The sequence below is a fragment of the Taeniopygia guttata genome, chromosome 3 (assembly GCF_048771995.1).
Source record: "Taeniopygia guttata chromosome 3, bTaeGut7.mat, whole genome shotgun sequence".
NCBI classification, from domain to species: Eukaryota; Metazoa; Chordata; class Aves; order Passeriformes; family Estrildidae; genus Taeniopygia; species Taeniopygia guttata.
The window spans coordinates 20,488,881-20,508,546 of record NC_133027.1 but is presented as its reverse complement, the minus strand read 5'-3'; the positions used below and the strand labels follow the sequence as shown (position 1 = coordinate 20,508,546).

The 19,666-nt window shown below is 33.0% G+C and overlaps 1 protein-coding gene across 3 annotated transcripts in view; it reads right to left on the bottom strand.

Annotated features, from left to right (window-relative positions):
• Positions 1-845: 845 nt before the first annotated feature.
• The window catches only part of PXDN (peroxidasin), a 93,655-nt gene continuing 74,834 nt past the window's right edge, over positions 846-19,666 (bottom strand). For 2 of the 3 annotated variants that reach the window (XM_002195455.7, XM_072926050.1), the window contains 6 exons: positions 18,970-19,104; positions 16,262-16,470; positions 8,021-8,141; positions 5,393-5,525; positions 4,387-4,500; positions 846-3,741 (listed from right to left, as the gene is read on the bottom strand). In XM_002195455.7, the coding sequence (XP_002195491.6) occupies positions 3,619-3,741; positions 4,387-4,500; positions 5,393-5,525; positions 8,021-8,141; positions 16,262-16,470; positions 18,970-19,104 (835 nt within the window). In that variant the 3' untranslated portion in view covers positions 846-3,618. Of the gene's footprint in view, positions 3,742-4,386; positions 4,501-5,392; positions 5,526-8,020; positions 8,142-9,557; positions 15,918-16,261; positions 16,471-18,969; positions 19,105-19,666 lie in introns of those variants that run through there. The other variant, XM_072926051.1, reaches the window with a different exon arrangement.

Sequence of the window (19,666 nt, the reverse complement as noted above, 5' to 3'; positions counted from 1 at the left end):
TTATAGATTTGCCTTATAAAAAATTATAAACTATATAAACTATAGTGAAGTGCAATTAACTGCAACCTCAACACGATTCTTAACTTTGTCTTTTGAAGTCCTTCTTTAACTTCTCCCATATCAACATAAAGTAATTTAGAATTATATTAATTTCAGTGATACTGTATCACAAAATTCTTCAAATTAATTTCAAGCAAATCTGACAAAGGAACTGACCTAATGTCCTGGAGATCCTAACACCTCACCAAAGGATGAGAGTAACTCATCGTGTCCAGCAGTGATTCATATCTCAGGATAAAAAGAATAAATGAGGTAAAGAAGATCTCTTGCACGGAAGACTCATTTTGAACTGAGATTACATAAACCTGAATATCCATTGGTGAAATGATGTGAAAAAAGAATGAATGTAGAATCAAGTGCTTGGCAAGGCAACGCATGACTGGATCTATTTGAAGACATGAGAACTGTAAGAACAGGCTTAAATTTCTATGTATTTGTATTTAACTGTTATGACATTCCCATTAAAAAAAATAGTTCAGCACTAAGGTCTAAAAAATGAATTTTGCTAAAAAAATATGTGTATTTTTAAATATTCTTCCTAAGTCTATGGTATCTTTTTCCAATCATCTAAAAGAACACAGTGAAGAGACATTTTAATTCTATGTGTTGTAATATTATATAAACTATTGAATCTACATTACTCATTAGCCCATTGCTTACTTCTCAGAAACAGTCCTGATTATGACAATACTGCTTAAGATAAGTAATATAATCTTATCAAAGCCTACACATTGGAATTTCAGCAAATAATCTAAAGAATACATGTGCAAGAAGAAATCTTGACATTTACTTGGAAATGTGGCCCATTTTATTTTAAATGTAAAGCATTCATTATACAGTGCAAACAGTTCTTTGGTAAATTTACTGATTAAAATAACAACAACAACAACTTTGCTTTAGGTAACATTAAAAAAAGAAAATAAATATGTAAAATTTGCATCATATTACAGCAATATTCTCACAGTGGATACTGAGCAAATGGTCAGCTAGCCATTGGCCACTGTTTCAGAAATGTTAAAATCAATGCTGATTCTAAGACACTGCAAAAACTGAACTAGTACAATGCATGACTGATTACATTTTACACTGTGGATAAAGACTTGTTTTTCCTGGTTTATAAACAGATGGATGGTGGAAAATAACTCAATATTAGACTTGTTACATTTGTTTAAGCGTATCCAGACTCCTAAGCCCATTTATATACCATATGAATAAACAGTGAACAGCGAAGAAAACCTCCCACTTTGGAGGCTGGAGAAAAGGAACAATCAGATATAAGGTACTATTTTATAATGTATAAAATGGAAACTCCTCCTATAAGCAGAAATCTTGAGAAAGTTTATTTAATATAAAACTGAAAAGAAAGAATGCAAGTAAGTAACCAGCTGGATGTATTACTGCCTTATTTAACTGTTTGGACAGTTAAATAATACTTGGTTTAGCTCTGCAACCCTTCCTCTTTGAGGAATTCTGCTATTGGTCAATGGGAGCTCCATCTGAGTTGCAATTACAGGACAAGACATGTGGTTTGGACTCTCAAGAAAAGTCAACAAAACACAGATTATCAAAGAAATACAGGAATGACATCTTTAGGAAGCATGTGATACTCAAACATGTTCGCCACACAATTTCTAGAAGTATTAACAAAGAATATTACATAAATCAAAACATTGTATATAAAATCAATTAAAATATTCTTAAAAATATAAATTGCAAATCCATGTGTACCACACACCTTTAACACAGCACTCACATGTACATTGCTTCTACCATAGTATGAAACAAAATTTCTGTAGTAAGCCTTAAAGTTACATCAAAGTTTGAATGTGTGTCATGGTAATAGTTTATCAAATTAGAAATTATTAATGTTAGTAATCAGAGAATTTATGTGCCAAAATATGATAGTGGATTTCATATTGCTGTGCTAGGTTAGTTATTAGACAGGTATTTGTTCTACCATGCAATAATTAAGTACTCAGTCTGTTTGCATAAACTGAAATGCTTAACATATGACGGTTTAATTTTGTGCAGATTTCTTTGATACCCCAATCACTGCCCCTTGAATTTCAACACTTAAACTCAGAAGTCAGTGAACCATGTAACCAGTTCTGGTTGTAGTGAGTTCTGGCTTAGAACTAAAGGACAGGGCAATAACTTTTAACAAATTAAGTATTCAGGGAAATAATCAATTCTCAATAAACAGAATAAAAAATGTAAAATGAGGTATGATAGTTGTCCTTCACTCAATCTATTTCCTGGTCAAAAACACACAGTTTGCATCCTATAAAGTACACAATTTTGAAATGCTAGTGTAGACATATACTCTATAATGTTAAACATTTAAATGGGAGATGAAGTCCATTGACAGACCATTTTTAACACGAATGATAAAAAAATTGAGGTAAATATATATATTCATTAGATGAAACTGGGAAAAATAATCAAACACCTTGTTAGAAAAAGTAGTCAATCCACAATTAATCATGTTGCTTGATTTTGATTTTTCCATTTTTCAACAGTGCCACAATATAATTAGGAACATATGTCTATTGACAACATGCACAATGAATCAGTAGGAATCTTTGTATACAAAATGGCATGTGATATCTTTTCACGTTTTCAAAACAGGGCCACACAATTACAGGAGCTGATCTGAGATAAAGAGAAGCATGCTTTCAAACTGACCTGGATGGTTATGTCACAAAATTTAAAATAAATGAAACAAACAAACAAATGTCATCAAGCAATTATAAATGTTTTGACAAAAAGGATTCTGCTAATTTTTAAGATCAAATGCTACTCTGCCATGCATGTTTCCCTAGAATGAGGAACACTGTCAGTTACATCTATAACACACATTCAATTGCTTTTGCTTTCTTCCAATTACAGTTATTTATATTTCCTTACTAATTCTAGCTTTTATTGCTTTGAAAATGTCGTTAATTTTGCTCCTTAAATTAAGGAAAGGATGTTGAAAGGTATCAAGTAGCTTTCTTTATTGCCTTGCTGGTCCAGGCCCAGCAATGATACTGTGATTTAACAGAATTTCCATGCATTGATGTTTGCAGAAACTGGCCTGGATATGGCATTGCTCAGGCACAGTGACCTCGTATTTTCCTTTTTCTGGCATTTTACTAAATAACAGCAAAAAGCTAAGTATCAAGACAGACTGGTACTAGAAAGGGACAGTAAACTTTTAATGTTGCTAAGTACAGATAGGAAACAAAATGTTCATATTAGAGTAAATCCTAAACCCAGTCATTTTGGGTACCTAAAACTACCTGACAGCGTTCTTTTAAAGTAGCACCAGTTCGAGTTTGTCTAACCTGAGAAGTATAACACACAATTAACTTTGACCTGTTAGCTATTTTCCCTTTTGTTAATTTTTGCATTGTGATTTACCTTCATGGGCAGAAAATGTTATACTGTTACAGCACCATTAGAATATTGTAAATCTTGATTTCTTGCTGCTGTTACGACTGCAGTTACCTGTTTTTGCCATCAGCAGGCACTGATACGATTTGAGGAGTATGCACCCTAAATTCTTAAAAAGCAGACTTATGGCTTCTTTTTATTAGTATTTTGTTGTAAGCAGACTGGACAGCAATCTCCTTTACCCTTCACAGGTGCTTCACAGTCAGCTGGCGGGCACGATTCTACAAAACAGGTAATCTGACCAGCCTGTACCAGGAGAAAAATGCCAGAACGAAAACATACTTAGCTACATGTTCTGAACAAGAAATGCATTTTTCATGTTATTACGGAAAATATTCTCATTCATTCTCTGTAAGAATCTGACATATGTATCCACATATAATATGGTAACTCCCCAGAGTCTCTTTTAGTATAAACTGACATTGAGAAGGTTAAGGCATTCTCTGGATTACCATATTTTTTGATAAAGCAGCATATATGCTTTTGTCCATGTTCAGGTGCAACCAGGGTACCAAGCACTAACTTATTTTTTTTACTACCTTTTTAAAAATTTCTCTGAAGAAGAAAATGACAATCCAGCAATACGGCCGATGAGCTTTTATTGATTTTTATGCATTCAGTTGGATTTTTTCAAAAATCTCTCACTTTGCAATTAAATTTACCCATATAACTCTTCATACAAGAAAACAGAAGTATAATAGAAAACATCTGGACTGAAAAATAATGTCCAGGGCAGGGATATCTGAATAATATAATTTTCTGCAAAGAAAACTGAGAACCATAAAAAAATGTTGCAGGTATTACCCAGAAATTAGCAGGCACAAAACTGGAATTGCTGTTTTAGAAGCAAAATGATAATTTCTATCACAAAATTAATTTCCACATACTTACTTTGCATTCACACACAGTACAAGGGTCCCTTTTCCAGGTTTCATTGCTGGAATATGATTTACCCTCTTCATCAGTGCAATCAGAATTACTGAGGCGTGATTCAAGTTTTTTTATCTGAAAACATTAAAAAAAGTTAGCAACTGAATCAAAAACAGTTTTTGTTTGTGTAAAGTATTCTGGTTTTCCTCTTATAATACAGGCTATATAAATCTTGTTATACTTGTCTGGGTTCTTCTTTTCACCACTTAGTTTTTATAATGCTAAAAGACTAGAAACAGGTAATATGGAGATTGTCTTTCAAAAGAAAGTTAACAGAAAATACATCTTTCCTACCATTGAAATACTCGGCTAGAGCATACAAAGAGAAAAAAAACCTTCATGTTTCATATACAGAAAGACAAATTTAAATTGTCAAAAATGTTTTGGAAAGGAAGTGAATTTTAATTTTTTTTAAAAAACACCTTAATTAAAAAGGTTTACTTGAATTTTTAAGTAACTACTGTATGGTGTACAGTTTAAAAATGAGATTCTACTATGGCTGAATAGAGTTTACCTGCAAACATTGTAAAGTCTTCTCTAAGTGATCTAGATCTTAAATCTGTTTACAGCTGTCTGACTCATTACTTCTTATGAAGTCTGCATTTTAATTATTGCCTTACACAAATTGTATACATTTCAAATAGTAAAAAAGATTTTATTAACACTACAAACAAATTTTTAGAAGATTAAGTCTGTGTTTAGCATACAATTGTTACACGAGGCTTCAGGTTCAAAAGTCAAGAGGGTCCAGCTGTAGAGTATTTCAGTATGATTTCAAGAGAACACAGAAATAAAGAATAACACACCATCTTCTGTGTTGGTTTTTGTTTGAGATACTATGTGGTGGGTATTATCTGCAGAGGATGTCTAAATATCAAAAAACGCAAGACAGATGTAAGGAAAATATTATTAATTAAACCTACAATTAGACATGATAGACTACAATAAGTTCATTATAGCATCTTACCTGATTTCTGAGACTTGAAATAGTTTTTTGCATTTCCAAAACAAACTCTTTGAAGTCATTCACTGCAGGTACATTTCTCTTTTCATTAGATGTGGATGTTGTGTTACGAAAATATTTACTCTGTTTCACAGAACTGCAACAAATGAGTGCCACGTCAGGATATTCATCTAACTCATTTTTATTTGGCTAGATATTTAAGACAATTAACAAAAAATGTAAAAGAGCAACCAACAAATGTAGGAATATGAACCACAACAGCACACAAGCCCAGCTGGTGCTGACGACAGACTCAGGACAGGTGAGCTCCAGATTACTGCCAATATCACTAGCAACAGGGAATTTCTTATACTTAGAAAAAACATGTATTTTGTGCAGGGATAGACACAAAGTTGTCACCAGTGACACTATACAGCATCACCTTAAATACATCCCTGAGCCTCCAATACGAAAGCAGACTGAAGTGAAAGAGTCTTAAGAAGTGTTCCCTCTAATATGAAATTCACATTTCACATTCTGATTCATAGATTCTTCCTCTACAGGCTTGTTGGAAAAACATGTATTTTAAGAAATATGACTTTAAAAATGAGAAAGCTGTGTTTCCTAAATAAATGAGAAGTACTTTTAGATATGAACATACTTTTAACTAACATTTTACATTAATAGTGTTTATAGTACACAAAATCTAAAGTCTTTTGTCTGTAGTATTTTCCAGCTGATATCTTGTAGCAGATATATAACACAAAATTTTGTTAATCAATTCAATCTGTTGATGAGAAAGAGTAACAAAAGGAACTGTCTGTAACTAACAATATATTATCTGGTACCACTTGAAAAAACAGGCATTCAAAAGCATGGATAACACTAATTTTTAAGTCACTTATTATATTAAGATCCTTGAATACACTTACTTTTTTGAAAATTCTTGAACCATTAATAATTACAGGCATAACATATTATCTCCAGTGCTAAGGAATATCCAAAGAATGAACTGGCAAAGAAATTCTCATATATTAGGGCTCAGGATTTATAATCTTGCTGCATAAATTAAAACAGCACTTCCTGGCAGGCGTTCAAGCTACTCAGTTTCCCATAGTTTTTAATCTAAATTAGAGAAAAGGAACTCTAAACAACATAACATGCCAAAGTTCAAGTAAACCAGCTGCTATCGTATAACAAAATATTTAATCTTTCCCACCTGTTCAAGTTATTGAAAATGAGAAGCTAAAAAAAAAAAAGGAGGAAAAAACCCTTCTCACCACAAATGCAACTTAAATACAACACTGAGCATGAGAATTCATGGGAATGTTCAATGACTGAGGTTGCTTTAGCTTTATTTATGCTACAAATGAAGCACTGTGAATCTACTATTTTGTATTCCTAATTAGTAATTGGACTGAAACACAGACAAACAAGCTGGTACTTAGATGTAAGCGTTTACTTTTTTCTTGCTTTCATTTTGATTTCATTTAACCCCTATTACAATTTTAGAATTATGGGACTAGGCATCCTTAAAAAGAGAGTTGCTGTTTTGTAAATTTTTTTAGCAGTTCACTTGCAAAGATGGACAAAAATCCTTCTTCAAGGATTACTTCAAAGGAACCTTCTTCAAGGATTACTTCAAAAGAACCTATCTTTTCATATTATCTGTAAGCCAGCTTATCCATAGCTGATGTCTTCTCTTGTCTAAAATTCTAAACACGTAAATGATCTTTTATTTTGGGACAGATTCCTCTCAATTAAATGGAATATAATCATTGTGTTCCTTCAAGTACTAAAACACCTCCAGAGTATTTGAAATTGCTGGAATTCATTTACCTCTTTATGCATCTGTCTAGATGCTTTTCTTGCCACAGTGGGTAGACTCTGCTTGATCATTGTCATCACTCAAACAGAAAGTTTTATTTGTTAAAAGAATGCATGCTGAATAGAAAGAACTACAATTCAGGTGTCTCATGTTTGTTCATCACGATGGATCTTCACAAGAAATGGTCTGAGCAGAACTTGTTTCATGTCACTGATTCATAATTAAGTTTTCAATCCCATGAAAGGGCAGGGACACTGTGCAGCTGATAACTTGTGACTGAAACTGTGATTTACTTCCTTGCTATATTTTGAGGATTAGGGAGTTATAAACAATATTATTAGCACTGCTGTTCTGCATTCCCGCTTGAAGTATTTTGGTACCAGAAGCAATCCTTACCATTATCACAAATTTATATGAAACTGAAATCAACACTTGGTATCCTCCTATTTCTACAGGAGAATCTAGAAGCTGCAAATAGGAAATAAAATAATTTAATTTCGTTACTGCAGTCACTGTAGGAATGTGGCATTTCAAATCCTCAAATCACACTTCATTCGTGTTTTTTTTTCATGAAAACTGAAGGAAGAACAAAAGTACTATACTTATACTAGTCACAGAGAGTTTTACACAAATTTGAGCTTGAAAAAAAGTGGCTTATTGTTAGTAGATACGCAGAAATGTCAGAATAAAATACATTAATCATAAACTTGAGAAATCAAGAACTAGAAAAAAAATGGCATGTGCTCCCAAAGAAATCATTCTGTTTCATTCCATTTTGAAAACAAATGTTTTTTTATAATTCTTTAAGAAAAAGAAAGTCTTACCTTACTGATTTGGACATTTTCATTTTCTTCAGGGGCTTGTCCTCCTGAAAGCTGTAGTCAAGAGAACGTCTTCCCCGAAAGTGATATGAAAATGCATTAAACTGCCCTCTGGTTCTACAGTCTGAAAACAGACAAGAAATTACACATAAACTACAGCATATTTCAGCAGCTATAATATTAATATGGGTTTGCAGTGTTTTCTGATTTGGTAAAGGCAAGTCATACATTCATTCTGATCCCCTTAGAATTGGTTGATGGCAGATGGATAGATCTCAGTGATAGAATGTTTAAGCTAGTTAGATGCAGAGAATGTGTTTACCCACAGACCAGCTTTTTAGTGGGAAACAAAAAGAAATAAATACAATTTTAACAAACCCATATAGTGCTACTTTAACTATTTTTTCACTTCTGAAATTTTCACTCACTTGGTTTTTAATTATTTTCTGTGCAAACAGGACAGCTACATATGAAGAAAAACCAATGACAGAAAAACCACTCTGTGGGTACCTCATCTATCCCAGCCATTATTATTTGTTATTTTTGCCATCTGAAAGAGAATTTTCAATTTAATTCCAAATTTGCAGACATGCTTTATAGGTTGATGAGTCTTATTTCCAAATATGAGGAATCTGAATGTATCACTATACGCTAAGATTCCTACCACCACAGAGCAAAAATCTCAAGCCTGGCAATGAGCTACTTCTCCTATGATCCAAAGAGGATGTCTTGGCAAGATGAAGTATGCTTTCTTCCATTTCACTTTATTTAGCCTTTCAAACACAGTGAGTATTTGGAAAGAGTCCCATTTAAGAAAGGAAAGGAAAACAAAACTGCAACAGCACTTGATAGAGAAGACAATGAGAAAATAGAAGTTTTCTCATTTCTGTTCACAGAAGCTTTAAAGCTAAAACTTATAATGAGCCAAGCTGAAGCAGGAACAAACTACATGATCAACTGCTAGCAGCAGAGTCTGCTAAAACCAAAGAGAAAGCCTAAATACAGAGTACCATAGACATTTCTCAGCTAAGTCTGGTATTAGCAGAATGAGCCATGAAAGCAACTGAACATGGGAAGGAGTCATGTTCCATAAAGTTTCTCTTAATTTGCACCAAAACAAATCAAATCAGAAACTCAGTAACATTTATAAAGTATTTTTCTGGAATTTAGATTGAATACCTATACTATAAACACAAATTACTGCAAAAATTTCAAGTCTATAAACACTGCTGAAATAAGGAACTAGAGAAACAAATGGAAGGTTGCTCTGACTATACAAAATTAGGTATCTTGGACTACTTTTAATTGTGTTGAACTTTTATGTATATTAAAATATTATAATTTCTCTGTTAGTAAAAATTTAAGTTTGTCTTAATGGCTTCATATCATTTAAGACACAAAAAGAGAAGAAGATAACTGACCAAAAAAAAATTCAGATCAAAAACAATATCTACAGATTGTTCTTGAACACAAGTTATCCACAATTCCCCTTCCCTGTGCTTTCCTTGCAGTTTGTCTGATTCTTTAATAAACGCATTACTTTCCTCCTATAATAACAGCATCCACCAAAGAACTACATGCTATTTGCTGCCAACATATTGTTCATTCTTCTCGTGTGTTCTGCTGTTTCCCACATAACCTCCTTGCTGTCCACTCAGAAAGTAAACTGGTTTAGATGGGAACAGACCAATGTGTCTGTAAGAAGCTCGGCATGAAGGCATTTTTGAACACCCTTAGACACTTCTATATTTAGTATGATGAGAAAAAGGATCATACTGAAGGGTTCCTGAAGAAAGAACTAATTTTGGTCAGAGGAATTTTCTCAAAGCAATGTACTGCTTAAAGTTTTCCTGAGTATCACAAAATCTCTGTTTTCTCTTGGAAGCAATATGTGAAAGGTTTCTGCTATCCTACTTTGTTTAGTAACTGCTATAGTCATCTTGCATAATACAGATTTTTTGGGTTTTTTTTGTACAATAATACAATGGCCCATTGTTTTTTTCATTCCTAGGTTGTTTCTTAGAAACAAATGTCTGAAATCTTGGGATGATTTTATCACCTTAGACTGGTAAATATGAGAACCACATGTTCAGTGACAGCTTTAAGTACACAGATCTAACTTTCCAAGTTTTTTAAAACTCAAATATGTCAACTTGCCAAATTACCAGCTCTTATTAGCTTCTCTTTCAGGTACAACAGGGAGGAATGTCACTGCTGAGAGGTGCAGGACAAAATGCATCAGCTTTCAGACAGCCTAAATCAAGAAATTTCTTCTCATTCCTTTTTTTTTTTTTTTTTTTTTTTTTAAACTTTTATTCTTAATGATGAATACCTTAGCAGTAGCAGTAAATAGAAAAAATAAGACTGAAACTCTGGGCTTTTTTTTCCCTAATAAGTAATATGTCCCCAGATTAGCTATACCCATCCATTTAATTGTCTGCAGAAAAAGTGAATACTTAAAAGCAACCTAACCATTCTTTTTCTCTGTGGACAGTTTTTTCTTCCAGAAGTTAGCTACTGTTACACTGCAAGTGTCAAGCTGATCCATTTACAGAATCACAAATAATCACAGAATAATTTATGTTGGAAAAGATCCCGGTATCTTCAGATCCAATCTTTGACCAAACATCACCTTGTCAACGAGACCATGGCACTGAATACCATATCCAGTCATTTCTTGAACATTTCCAGCGATGATGATCCTTCCTTGTCCCTGGGCAACCTGTTCCAATGTATAACAACCCTTTCCATAAAGATACCAGCATTTCTATTTGTATATGGAAGCCATGTCCATATCTTTAGAAAATCCTGTTTCCCACAAGGTTTTAAAAATGCAATTATTACGTAAATTGGATAATAAAAAAACTGATAGAGAATCATAGTGCAGTCTTAATTCTCTATGAATCACTCCTCAAAATCTAGGCCATGGAGAATTATTCTAATGGTAGATTAAAACAAAACAACTTAAAAGACTGAGGAAATGTGAAGCAAAGCACATTTATCTATTTGATACTAGTTTGATTCTCCAGGATTTATTGTAGTGAATTAGTTTGCTTTTACTGTAAGCATTTGTATTAAGAACTTGTAGACATGCCAGTGTGACAAGTAAAAGGGTGGAGAAACACTGAAAATATCTGATGTAAAATGATTTTTTTGAGTAGATGTTTTCACAAAGCAGCTATTTAAAAATTGCACAATATAGGAAAGTGACTTTACACATAAAATGAAGCCCTAACTCAAAATAGCTAGTTTTTTTATTGCCTAAATGGGCCACAATCCTTCACATTGCACAGCATATCTTCATTTCTTCTGTTGAATGAGACTTTCTAACAAAAGATAAACACCACCAAAAATGTAACGTGGTGGTCTGAAATCCAACACTAATCTGCTCAGATCAGAACAGATGTATTTTATGAAAAGGTTAGTTAAACATCTGAAAAGGAAAATGTATAGAAGGTAAAAGATGAAGTAACAAATCAGATTGTCATCTGCCAGCTGATATACTCGGGAATTTTAAGAATAAAGATGTTTCCTGTAGTTTATCTCAAAACTCACACACTGAGCTTCGAGATCAGTCTACTACCAGAACTAGAAGGTTCAGATGTTGTTGGGAAAGCAAATGTCCAGTTTGTTAATATATAGCTAATGACACACTAAAGACATTTAAAAACATGTCATGCTTTCATGATCTAAATAGGCTTTGAATGGTCTTCAGGTAGATAAAGGAGAAACATTAGGTTCTTGACCCCAAAACAATGCAAATCCAACCTCTCCAGTGGAAAAGTTAAATAGGCCTAGTTAGGGAATTTTGAAGATTAAAAATATGCAGCTTTTGGAATACAAATCAGTAAGAAAAAGTAATTTCAGACAGGCTGAAAATCCATGGAAATTTTTAAAATAAAAACCCTAAGAACTGTCCTGACCACTAGACTGTGAAGTCAACAGTGTCTTAGAAAGGCAGGCCACAGGAAAGAAGGAAATCCTCCAGCTGCCTAGATTTGTAGAAATCACTGAGACACTTCACTGAGATGCTTTCCTACCCATGTTGATTTTAGAGTCAATGAACACTGACAATAAGTCGAGATTGCAGCCTGACTGTTCTCCACAGACATCTCTTTATTGCCAGCAGTGGAACTTTGACAGATCTGAAGTTTGAATTTACACACAATGATTGAAGCCTATTGCTTCCCTGTTGCTCTTTGGAAGGGATGACAACCACTGGCATGAAACTCCTGGTAGCAAAGACAAAGCAATGTCATAACTTAAGTCTCCTTATTTTATGTTTATGAATGTAGAATTGTATTTAATAGATCGTAAATACCTGGGAAAGCTAAAATATTTTTTGTTTGGATGAAATACAGATAAAAATACTGATTCTCTCAGTAAAATTTTTAATCATACAAAAACACTGGGCTGTATTAGATACTTCCACTCAAGGATAAGAAGGATGACATCCTTATAATTTTAGTAGCTTGGCATAGACTGAATTGTTACTAAGCTGACACTATCTTTAAATGTAAATTTGAATGAAAAAAGAAAATTTGAATGTAGAAAGCAAAAATATATGACCTGACCAAAGCATAAAAGTTCTGGGTAAAGACAAGACCTTTTCAGGCACAAATCACATAATTTTTGTATTTTGAGAGTAATTGGTGAACAATATCCTTAGTCAAAAAAGAACTTCCAGTCTCACACTGAGATTTCTGCTAACATTTTAAAGTATTATTTACACAGTATTTAGTGCTTTGCCCAGTGCTGTTTAGTGTTCTCATTAAAGATTAAAGGACATAATGAGAAGTGCATAGTAAGAGATTAATGTTGTCAGTAGAGAAGCAATAGACAGCATAATTGTTCCTCTGGTCTTAAAATACAAGAGTTCATAAATATAGGTCTAATCTACTGAAAGCATTCAGATTAAGAATGTGTCTTAACTCTTCTAATGAAATTCAGTGGGATTTGAACGTTTGATCATAACTGGTATAAGACTGCATTTCTGAATTAAACAAACAAAGAAAAAAAATAGGGAAGACAGAGACAGAGAAGATATAGAAAGAAGAAGCCTATCTTCTGACAGAGAAGATAGGCTGTTCACTGAGAAATAGTTAAGAAAAATCTTTCCAAATCAGTTTACACTTATAAGGATGACTTGCATCTTATCTGAATCACTTCCTCCAGGGTCATTGTCCATTGTCCTCCTGGGTCCATGTGAAACCTCATGGGTTTTGACATAAAACAAAGGTTAAAGAAATTTTTTACTTCAACTTACAAAAAATGCCCCCACAAAACAAAAGAAAACCAAACCAAGAAGTGTGAAACTTTTAAGGATTCACATTTTAGTAATCATGAAAGCATATGCTAATTACTTAAAAAAAAAAAAAGATTTAAAACACACTTCTTGCACTAGAGTGCCTGAAATAAAGCACCAAAAGTTTCTTGTTTGGAAAATCTGAAGCTCAAGAGCTCTTTGCACAAATAAAGAGCAGCAGCAAATCCAGCAATTACTCATTATCTCTTACAAGACAAAGGTAGAAAGTGAAGGAAAACAGAAGAAAATTTATGCACTTCAGTGGAACTCCTACTTTTTGCCATAATAAACTAGTAACTCTGTTGTATGATTTGCCAACTGAAATCTAAAGGTAATCTGTTTTTTAATTATTATAAAGAGTAATAATTCTTTGTTTTGTAAGAAGTAAATACTAGCTTTACTCAAAAAATGTACAAGGCAGATTTTTATAACTAAGAAATTTTTCTATTCTTCATATGGAAAAGTATTTTGACTTTTAACAAAACAGGAAAGACAACAAAACCAGATGTGTTTTTAACCAGGCTGAAACAGCTGAACACATGGGTCACTTATGAAACATACATAAAGTGCAATGAGCAATATTCTGTACTTGAAATTAGGCTAATTTTAATTTTAAAATCATTAGAAGCATTTTAAATGTGGAGAAGGGTTTAATTATTTTTCCTTTAAATAATGAACAGTAATAAATTTAAATAAACAAACCCCTTTAAGGTATTCAACTCAAAGTAAATGCTGTTCCTGAGTGTATACTCCGCCTCGGAGGAGCGGTGGCTACAGAAGGAAAGAAATTTTTTACATCAGTTACTTAAACTGGATTCCCACAGAAAATGTCACAGTCATTCATCCATGCAAGAAAGCAGTTCCAGCCATGGATACTTCACTTTCTCTTCATTAACCCCTGCAAGTCTTCAGAAATTCAGAAAAAGGGGATAAAAATAGGAAATTTTTTACAAAACAGTACTTATTTACCCTTTCTTTTGTTTGACAGTTGTCTAACTGTGCTGCATCCAGTGGTACTCTCTGGTAGCAACTCTCTTGGAAGAAAATGCAAACTGGGTTGTTGGACACAAAAATACTTTAAAGACTTTCCAAAGATAACATCTCTTCTAAAGGGCTCAGTGATAGCATAAAAATTTAGAGAATCAACACGTAATTTCTCAGAACAGCTTTACCTTTTTCACAAATAAATATAAAAAATGTATTTGTGAAACTGTCTGTTCACTTCATGAACCATGGCAAAGTGAATTTCTCCTGAATTGGATGAATGTGCTTTATTTATGGTAGAGCACTGAAAGGTGAAAATTGATTTTCTCCCAATGCTTCTGGCATATGTCAGGGAATTTTTGAAGAGGTTCTGGAAGCCTTTGTATTAAAATTACAATGTGTCTATCATGTCTAGCTTTTTAGAAACTATTATCATTAATTCGGGGATTGCAAACCTGGTAAACGTTTAAAAAACACAAGTAACCTACCAATAAAAAGAAGCTGTAAAAATTAGAGTAAGGCCTGAAGGATATTGTATATGGGGAATACTGTACAAGATCTTATTGAAAAGTATTTATTTCTGTTAGTCTCACACTGATAACTGACATTTTGAACAGTCTTCAAGGAAGAATTTTCTTAGAGAGTGATTATTTTTAAAGACTTGTTTACTGAATAAGACAATACAGTAATCAGTTTAAAAGCTAAGTTATGAAGTAACTTTGAATAGTAAATCTCTATCTACCTGTTTAATTGTTAATGATATATGAGTTTATTCTCATGGTACAGTCACATGGCTATAAATCCTCTCTCAGGATTTACTGCATTTGTAGCAGACTGAAGAGACATCCTCCATCAGTTTAACTTTTACCTTCTGCATTAAATTCTGAGCTGTATCACACAATAACTTTGTCATTGTGGACAATTCTATCTTACCAAAAGAGTTAAATAGACAAAACACTAGTGGGTGACTTCTTTCAAAAATGAAATCCACCAGTTCTTCATATGTATAAGAATATTAAATAACCTACTTTCAACAGAATATTAAATAACCTACTCAGCAGTAGTAAACTCAAGAGAATCAGCAGTAGAAAAGATGAAGAACACAGATCTGGATACCTTTCATCAGTAAATCTACAAGGATATTAGTACTGAAATATATCAGGGAAATTATCAAATTCTAATAATATCAGCCAATACTACCCTTATCCTCTGAAATAAGAGCAAGGCTTTTCATACTAGGAACATACTATGTTTGACAGCAATTTCTCAATAGTAAGAGTTCAAGAGCAAAGTTCCTAAAATTCCTGAATATACTTTTACAGCCTGGGCATGTCATTTGAATTTTGTCCAAAGAAAATGATAACAACATTGTCAAGGAGATCTCAAGAAAGAGAGGTCATTGTCCTCTGAAGCATTTTGTTGTTGATGCTACTGAAAATCATTCTGCATCATCCAGAAGATTCTCTTGGGAATGGACTCTAACTATGTAACAGTTGCAGAGAATTCTGATGTGACGATGGCTGAAGAGAGGCCACGCAGAAAATCTGTGAGACAGAAGCCAACATACAGGCCACCAAGCAGTGTCCTGTGCTCCATGCAGCTAAACAAATCCTATTTTGGGAGAAAAAAAGCTTATTTTTCAGGAAAAAGAAATTACCCCATACTCCCAACTTTTGAAGGAGATGGAAACGAACAAGACTATTTATCCGCAAAAGAAAGAAAACAAGTAAACAATAATCTACACCTTGCAAAGCACAAATCTATGCTATTTTTATGAGATGTTTATTTAATATAGAATATGGAATGATTTCCCACTTAACAGGGGCTATGCTTCAGATTAGAATTTGCAATATCTTAACTAAATCCCAGAAATAGTAAAATATCTTCTTAAAATAAAGTAGACACTTAACAAAATGCACACACCTCACTGCCCCCAAATCCACCTCTATACAGACCTTCACAGCAATCCTGCCACATCCTGAGGTCCAGTTTAGGAATATCTTCACAGCTACTATATCCATGTGGGAATTCAGCCACCTTAAAGACATCATGTTGTACCCTGGTTATGTTGTCACCATTGTCACACAAAACTCTGGCAAGAGATGTCTGCTTGATCTGAGTGAGCTGGGCAGGTGTGAACACACCTGGGTTTTCATACCATAACCTGTAATCTCACAGAAAAGACAAGTCTGCTAGTGAAAAGAAACAAGTGGCAGTTTTTCAAAGATATTTCAATACTGTGTTCAGAATGAAATGAATTATCTCATTAATCCTGCTCTCAACATTCTATCAAGGGACTGATCCAAATGCAAAAATGTTAGTTCCTAGTGTCACTTGAGCACTAGCTGGTGTCATTTTGACACTCTGAAAGGCATGAAATCTTCAAGAAATTATTTGATTTCTCTTTTAGTCTCATTTTGATGTCTTGAGTATCTCTGGACATCTAAAACACCACCAGACTACCAAGTTAAGGATTCTTTTAAGTTGGAAACTTAAATGACCATGATTTCTTTCTTTAGGCAACTTTCTTATGGTCATGAAAACCTTTTGATGGAATTGATGAGATTAGAAGAATGGTTAATCTATTTCTAGTTTACTATCAAGATAAGTAAGATGATTTAATTTACTAATGATTTTTCTTCTTTTAAACTATTTTCATGACTATATTGATTCAGGGACTTTCTCATACATGCTCAGTTAATTCATTATATTCAAGAAGAAAACACTATGGTTTCAAATAGTTCGTTTTTCATACTTAAAGGGCTAAAAGCCTGTTATCAATAGCAAATATAAATAATACATTACTATAAAAAGGAAGCTTTACATGGAAAAGAAAATTTCTTAAGTTCCTGCCCAGAATCTGAAAACATTTTACACCATTCTAACACATAGGAACTGCTCACTGGGACATTTTTTTGGTCTCCCAAAGCTGTATCAATATTGATACTTTTACACCCACCTATGTTAAACCAAAACCAAACCAAACCAACACAAAACAAAACAAAACAAAAAAAAAAGACAGACCTTTAAACTTTATGAAAAATCAAAACCAGTAGAAAACTTAGAAGAATGTTCAAGACATTTTTTCATTTTACCTATTTAGTGTATAATTTTCATAAAGTATTGACAGTGGCCAATGGATTTCCAAGTACTAGAATCAGATTCTCAAATTTCCATCTTCACATAAAGTTAGGCTCCCTTCATATATCAGTCCTTTTTCATGCACGGACACATCTGCTTTGCATGGTGTTATCAGCTTTGATCCTCTGCCCATTGAAAAGGCTTTTCAAAGAGGTAAGAGTTGCTTTCATTATCTCTAATAATGTTTTACTATTTACTGACATGTTACTTCCAAATATTTGTATTCCTTGGACAGCAGAATCCACTTTCCTAAATATTCAATGTTTACATATTGTTTCTAAATGTTGTATCAGAAAACAAAACAGGAAAAGGTACTTTTGCAGAAAAAATGCAAACATATATAAACAAAAAGAAGTATAGATAACCTGTTGTGACACAAATAAGTACTTGTCACCAGTAATCTGGAGCTCATAGTGCATATATTTCTTCCCTTTTTACTCTCTCTACCTCCAGGCATGAGAGTTCTATTCTTCACAGCTTTATTTTTAAACATATTTGATGTAAAAAAGTTTAGGGAATCTTTTAAAACAGCACAGAAAAAGGTTTGGATTATTGATTACAAAAATTAAAAAGCCTTTATAGTATTCTAAGTAGCAATTCAATAACTTAACGCAAGAAAATAGCATTAAATAAAGAGAATCAAATCTAATTTCCTAATTCTTCCTCTGTTTTGCTTTCACTAGGATTGAATTAACCAGCCTAAGTCTATGTACTCTCATGCCATGAAATGAACAGGATTCTAGGTCATAAATTATGTTAAAATGAGGGAAATGTTGATTTTCAGATGTTGAACAAGTGTGTTGAAAGTGTGCAAAGGACATCTGGTTGCTGTGACAAGAGAAATGACTACTCTCTTATTTCAGGTATTCTAAAAACTGAAAATGAGAATTTCTTCAAAATTAAATATATTTTCATTTATATTTATAATTATTTAATTTATATTTGCATATATTTAGAGTATTTTTACTTTGAATCATTCTAATTATATATATATATAATTATATTATATAATTAGAATTTAAAGTAATTTAAAAACAATTTGAAGTAATTTTAAAACAATTATCAAATTATGGTCTTTGAATTAACCTGTTTTTAACACTTTTTTTGGTGCATAGACTGTTATATTGTAGTATGCATAGGGGTTATATATACAGAGTGATACTGTTCCAACCTATGCTTAAGTAAGAACCACAATTTGTTTGCCAATAAAATAACTCGATAACAATGAAAGAATCATCATTGCTTCAAAAAGGTAAATTACTTGAATATTTGGCAAAAGGAAACTCAGCATGTGTTGGCTGTCATGTTTTTGGGAGTCAGTATGATATTCACCACAAAAAGTAACAGAATTAATAATCATGGCTTCTAACAATGTTTCAAACATGTATTCTTCATCTTTTCAGTAATATTTTAAAATCATAAATGAACATAAAATGGAGTTTCTTTTGGAAACGAGACCTTAAACTGTTATTAGCATCCTTAAGTTAAAATTCATTTTGGTTTCCATGGTATTTTAATGTACCTGTCTCCATCCCGAATACGCCTGAACTGCGTGCTTAACAGACACATCAGAGTCGGCCCCAGTCGACTCCCTGGAACTAAGTCTTCCACCATCAGAGCAGGAAATAGGTCTATGTTCAGTGGGGAGCCATACAACCTATAAATTGAAAAATACAAATACAGAATAACAAATATTTTTTTATTTACAAACTAAGCAGTAAATGATGAAGGTAAAATAACTAACAAAAAACTCACAGGAAAAAATGTAGTGATAGCACTACATCTTTTGTGAACAAGTTGTGAGTGTACACACAAGAAATCCTGCAATGCAGTTCCTACACACCATGTGGGTCTGCACGTCTAGCCTGCAAATTTTTTTCTCCTAGCAGCCTTCTTCTGATTTCTTAGAATTGTTTCTTTTTTATAGCTTCTATTTCCTGTGCCACTGTACATCAATTTTATATTTCTATAGTTGAGACTAATTCTCTGTCTTTAATTTTGAGCAAATAAGCTGGGGGGGCTAGTAGATGTAGATTTAATTTCAAACACCGAATCTCTAAAGAAGAACTCATTACTGGTAGTGAAGGATGTCGACATGACAGTACAGTGGACGCTACTGACATTTGTTTCACTGTACAGTATTAATGGAATTGAACATCTAAAACTTGCATGAAGTTGTCATTTAATATGACCTTAGCATTCATATGTAACAGCATTTA